At 43.6% G+C, this 6,003-nt stretch overlaps 1 protein-coding gene across 7 annotated transcripts in view; it reads right to left on the bottom strand.

Moving 5' to 3' along the window:
- LOC137038882 (IQ motif and SEC7 domain-containing protein 1) overlaps positions 1 to 6,003 on the bottom strand; it is a 123,965-nt gene that overhangs the window by 27,637 nt on the left and 90,325 nt on the right. For 6 of the 7 annotated variants that reach the window (XM_067413880.1, XM_067413882.1, XM_067413881.1 and 3 more), the window contains 3 exons: positions 5,239 to 5,400; positions 4,858 to 5,049; positions 3,646 to 3,695 (listed from right to left, as the gene is read on the bottom strand). In XM_067413880.1, coding sequence (XP_067269981.1) covers positions 3,646 to 3,695; positions 4,858 to 5,049; positions 5,239 to 5,400 — 404 coding nt within the window. The remainder of the gene's footprint in view (positions 1 to 3,645; positions 3,696 to 4,857; positions 5,050 to 5,238; positions 5,401 to 6,003) is intronic. The other variant, XM_067413887.1, reaches the window with a different exon arrangement.

The following is a 6,003-nucleotide window of genomic DNA, read 5'->3' as shown; positions in this document are numbered from 1 at the left end:
TAAGTGATACATTAAATATTATTTTATATATTATGTATATGGGCCTGCCCACGCACGTGAGGCGGCTCAGGGTACATTGAAATGCCAATGTCGCTATGTACTCCCTCTTGAAGAGGTATTTTAAAACCGTTTGATTCCCTCGCCGCGCGCCCGAGGTGGCTAGGCCTCCCTCGACCGCGGCCTGGGTTTCGGATGTTTCGCTCTAGGACATCGAGTGTGAGGGGGCTATTTCCCTTCTCTCACTCCCTTTCCCGAATGCGCATGCTTAGCGAAGTTTTTTTGCTTGTATGCGCGCACAAAACTATTTGTTCCCCAGCCCGGAAGCATGTGAGACCGTTTCTTCCCGGCGAGGTCAGCTCAACCTCTCGCCACCCCCACGCCAGGGAATGGAGACGCTTTAGGCTTTCTCCCCCTGAGTCCATCGGATCACATTTCCACTACCCATTTTCTAGGTGACACGGCTCATTCTCTCCAGCGGTCAGTGGACCTTACGTTTCCCACTCAGGTCATCGCAGCCTCCTCGCCGCATATGGACGCAGTTGGCTATCCGTTGCGGCCGGACGATCCACGGAGTCCCAGTTCGGCACCCTAATCAGGTATGCCAACTGCATTACACTTCACTACTTCTCTTCTCATTTCGTCCAGGAGTGGAAACGTTTTTCCAGGAGTGTCACCCTTGGTGCTTTGCACGATTCAGCTGGGCTACACACTTCAGTTTTGCTGCAACCCGCCCCTGTTCAGTGGGGTCCTCCATACTGTAAAAAAAAAAACAGTGCTCCAGAGGCTTCTGTTCTACAGGAGGAGCTGTCCTCCCTTCTAACAAGGGAGTGATAGAGGAAGTCCCACCTACGGACGTAGAGCGAGGATTTTTCAGCCATTACTTCTTGGTTTCCAAGAAGGACGGCGGTCTGCGGCCCATATTAGACTTCCGATGTCTGAACTTTTCCCTCGTCAGAGGGAGGTTCAAGATGTGGACACTGAAGTCTATAAAACATTGCCCAGGTTCGTGCAGGGGAGTGGTTTGTGTCGATAGTGTCCCAATGCCTGCTTTGGTTCTCTCTAAGTCCTCCTGCGCCGTTGGGAGTGGTTGCGTTCGCTCACCCCTGGCAGAGGTTGAAGCTCTATGCAATCCCACCCATCAAGCTGATTCCTGCGGTTTTGTGAGTGAGAGAGAGCGAGGCCAATCTTCTAAAATCCTCGTCCCGAGATCTGGAAACTGTGGGTGTGGCCTACCAGGGGCCATCAGTCTTAAGTGCCGGTCTACCAGCAGATGTGCAGGAGACCATCGCTAATTGCATAGCCCCCTCTACGAGGAAGCTTACTCTTCCAAGTGGGAGGTTTTTCAGGCATGGTGTTCGGCCCACAGTAGAAGTCCAGTCGACTGCCATATTGGTTCAGTTCTGGAGTTTCTGCAGGAGAAGTTTGCAGCCGGGGTGGCGGCTACTATTCTCAGAGTGTATGTAGCGGCTATCGCCGCTCACAGGGAGTTGGATGAGACCCATTTTGGAAGCCTTCTTAGTCTCATCTTTTATGAGAGGGGTCAAGCGCCTCAGGCCAGTTTGCTCCCCTGGTGTACCCTCTTGGGACTTTTTTTTGTCCTGGAGGGTTTGACGAGTGCTCCCTTTGAACCACTGGAGTCAGCTCCGAAGCAGGTTCTGACTCTTAAAAGTTGCTCTTTTATTGGCTCTAACTTCTTTAAGCAAGTGGGGGATTTGCAAGCCCTCTCTGTTAGCTAGGCTTGCTTGGGTTTTGCTCCCGGCCTAGTTAGGTCTCTCTGTGACCCAGGCTGGGTTATGTGCCCAAGGTTTTGTCCACATCCTTCCGTTTGCAGGTCACCATCCTCCATTCTTTCCACCCTCCGCCTTTTGCGTCTTCGGAGGACGAGAGGTTACATTTGCTCTGCCCGGTTAGGGCATTGAAGCTGTATGTTGACCATTCAGGTGGTTGGAGGGAGTCTAACTTGTTGTTTGTGTGTTTCGGAGCCGGCAGCCATGGGCTTGCCACATCGAAGTAGAGCATTTCACATTGGGTGACGAAGGCTATCTCTTTAGCTTATGAGGTGCGCAGAGTTCCTTCACCTCTGGGCATAAGAGCATGCTCTATTAGAGGTGTCTAAATTTTATAGTTTAAATCTTGACATGGCTCCGGGTTTGCATGTTCTGTCAGCTTAATCCAGCCGTACAGGTCTACCTGACGTTCGTGTCAGATGTGGCAGCGATTTAGCTTGGCCTGTGTGGTATACCGTTCCCCATATGCGTCATTAGCAGCGTCGAAGTGAACCTATGAAAGAGAACGTCTCAGGTTAATCACGTAACCTGTTCTCTGAATAGAGAACGAGACACTGCGCACGCTGCCAAGCTCCCCGCACTGCCGACAAGCCGTCTTGCTCGGCAGAGAAGTAGGGAGAAGTTGGCGCGCATGCCAGTATAGCTCAAAGGTGATGAGCTAGAGGGGCGGCACTGCGCCATCGGCCAATGAATTGGCGTGATTCTATAAGGGCTTCACACAATTGGCACGCCCATGGGCGTACCCCATATTTGTCATTACGCAGCGTCTCGTTCCCTATTCAGAGAACATAGATTACGTGAGTAACCTGAGACGTTTTGAGCAGTGTTGCAAGGATTCTGATTGGCCATTGCATTCAAGCACTCAGAGATATGTCTGTGATTGGCTACAATAATCAAGGCTTCAAAAACATGTTGTAAATAGAAACCTTTGACGCGCTTCACATAGTGCTTGCTTACACCTGCCGAAAGGCTGGTTTTGTCACTTAAAAAAAAAAATCAGTACTGGTACATTTGACAACCCTTAACGTACAGTATAAAATATTATTTATTTTTAGATTTTACAAGATTAAAGACTACATTTACTGAATACTTAAAAACACTTTTAATGTATTGTTAATCTTTAGCAAACATTATGATTGAATTCACTTGTAGCATCTAAAATGTATTCTCTATAAATGTATACATATTATATTTTAATTGCTTTAATACTTTATAGAATTCATAATATATTAAATAATTATTGGCTTGTCTGCGTTAGCCAGAATTTTAATATCAGGACATGCATAAATTTAATTACAAGCAAGACTATAATGTAGCTTGAGACATAAAGTACATCCACACTGTACACCTATTTTCTGGACAGCAAAAACCAAAAAGCCTTTCAGCATTAAATATAAACATCCTCAAACATCTTGCAAAAGTTAGAAATGTCAATATCACATTAAACAAACCACAATGCAGTCAGATGTTTGTGATGATCGACTATATAACAAACTAAAGCTTCCTTATTAGAGCACCTCACTTATTTTACTCATTCAAAACATGTATCTAAACCTTTAAAACAGAAGGAACACTGATTGAGGCATTATTTTACCAGAGCAATTGTTAGTAGTATTTAGTCAATGCACCAGGGATAACCTATTAGACATGCTGCATGCAAAGCAAACACAGATTACTGTTTTTACACAATACAGAATAAAACATGCTGCACTTCATCACACAATAACCACAAATTCATGCAACGCCGTTTTTGTTAAATACAGTACAGAGGACTCATGCACTTAACAAAGCCGCAACACAAGAACACAAGATCCATTTCAACGTGATTACGAGCAGTTAGTAGATCTGTCCAACTTACTTCAATGGTACTATCCAAAGAGCCAACGCTGTTTCTACGGCCTCGCTTTCCTGCACCCAACCAAGCACAGCAAGGTCAGGGTCATGGAGAATTTTTCCCCCAAAAAACCTTTTTTTTGACCCTGGATGATCCATTTACAACAAACAATGTCTACAAATTTGTTTACGCAAATGTCTACTGACAAAATAAACTTCACGCCACTGAACTCTACATGGCTGTGTTCAGAAACCATATAAAAGAGTAGTACGTCACATGACCACATTACATTCCGTTAAGCTAGCGGCGACCCTGCCAAACTAAAACAATGCATGCACTGAGACAAGCCCACTGAATAAGCCCTATTTTTTTTAAAAATGGTGAAGTGACCCTTTAACTCTTGGCAGCCTGATCAAACAATGAAGGAATGAACACTTGAGAAAATAAAAATATTCCAAACATTTTGGCAGCTTTAACTTCATGGAAATAGGTGACCAAAGTCAAGATAATCGCATTGTGCATTGTGTGATACGGTATTAAGGCCGTGACACACCAGTGTCTTTGGTGTCTGGGACAAAAGCTGGGCTTGAACACCAGACCATAAGGACTACAGGAATGCTCATGTAAGATGACATAAAATTAGAACAGCCTTGTGTCTATGCCATCTTGACTTTTTTGATTTCATCACTTTCACTATTATTCTTGTGCACTGATCTTTCTCACCTACAGCGCAGTGTGTACAACAGACCACAAAAACTAGCCTGACAGACGCTCACCGTTGGCCGACTGTCGGCTTGATGTCACGTCCCTTACACAGTCTTTTCCGATGTTTAATGCACATTTGAACAAATGTATCATCTCTGTATTCTATGCATACAGACAGTTTGCATAGAACTGTTTGCACAGTTTACTTAGACAGTGCACATTCTAATCACAGCAAAAAATAGCAATTTGACATTCAAAATACAGCCGCTAGATTGAAAACAGTATGCAAAGACATAATGTGCCATTAGAGGGCACTGTCTGTCAAGCTGTACTTCATAACAGAAGTTCAGCACTCCACAACTGTTACAGTATGGCATTCATGATAAAACTGTGGTGGAGTTATAAATTCTTGTTTATGCTCTACAGTCCACAGAATTCCAGGAAGGATAATCAAATGTGCTAATTTGTCTTGCATTTTTTGAGAGCCTAGTTGAAACAGAAGGGAGTTTGTTGTGTGAATGCGTGTTGTACCTGTCTCAGAGAGGTCTCTCAGTGAGGAGCTAAGTGCGGTTCGTTTAAGCCCCTCCCCTGCTGCGTACGTGTCATCCAGACTGGGCCTTCCCAGAGTGCCGTTCACAGCCTCAGTCTTCATTCCGCCAACCCCGCCCACATCTCCACTCATGAGCCCTGGACGCATCACACCTTTCTGCTTCTCTAACTCAGCTACGGAGAAGAGAGATAAGGGGTTAATGCTAGCAAAACTGACAATTACCAAGATGAACATTAACCATAATAAATAATGTATCAGCCACACAGCACATTTCTGAAATTTCAGTTTGCAAATAAGAAAATAACCCCATGCTTTTTATCTGTCAAGTGTAAAAGAACAGATCATTTAAAAGGATTTCTTACACTCTACGCGGTATTTCTCCATATCCTGGACCTCAGCGACGCTCTCACGTAGGTCGCTGGTGAAACGCGTTCGGTCCTGCTGGCTCGGCGCGTTAAACACAATCAAAACCTTACGCTCACTGCCAGGCATTGCTGATGTCAGTCTGATACCGTGAGCATAGTCTGAGAGAGAGAGGGACAGAGATAGAGGGTAAATGCAGTCAATTAAAGAGAGACCCAGATAAAGAGGCATGTGCTGTGCCTCATTTAATTAGTTATAGATCTCTCATTTTGACAAAAGTCCACAGATATACTCATGAACTGTTCTAAAATGAACCCCAGAAAAAGCCAGGTTCCTTACACATTCAACAACATTTTTTTGGATAACCTTTGTATTCTAGCAAAAAAAAAAATTAACAACCATAAAACTAAATAAATGTGTACTATCAAAATTATATGTAAATCGTTTTTCTTACACTTTTTGTTTTTTCTTTAAGCATAAATCTAACAAAACATAGAAAGGTTTAAGTTTAAAACAATAAAAAAACAACTGACCAATGGGGTAAGAAAAATACATTTAATTTGAATAGGATTGTCTTAATCTTATGAAATTTTACCCTAAGCTAATGTATCTTCTTTTAAGAATGTTTAGATATTCCAAAAGTCCAAAACAAATAATGATTAAGATAAATAGAGAACAGATGTTCTCAGAATCAACAAAATAGCCACAATCGAGGTGATGGCATGAGGATGTCTTTTTCTCTGTCATATACTGGTAAGAAATCA

The sequence above is a fragment of the Pseudorasbora parva genome, chromosome 13, assembly GCF_024679245.1.
Source record: "Pseudorasbora parva isolate DD20220531a chromosome 13, ASM2467924v1, whole genome shotgun sequence".
Taxonomy (NCBI): Eukaryota; Metazoa; Chordata; class Actinopteri; order Cypriniformes; family Gobionidae; genus Pseudorasbora; species Pseudorasbora parva.
Note: the sequence above shows the minus strand (reverse complement) of the source record. Positions and strands in the feature narration are given on the sequence as shown.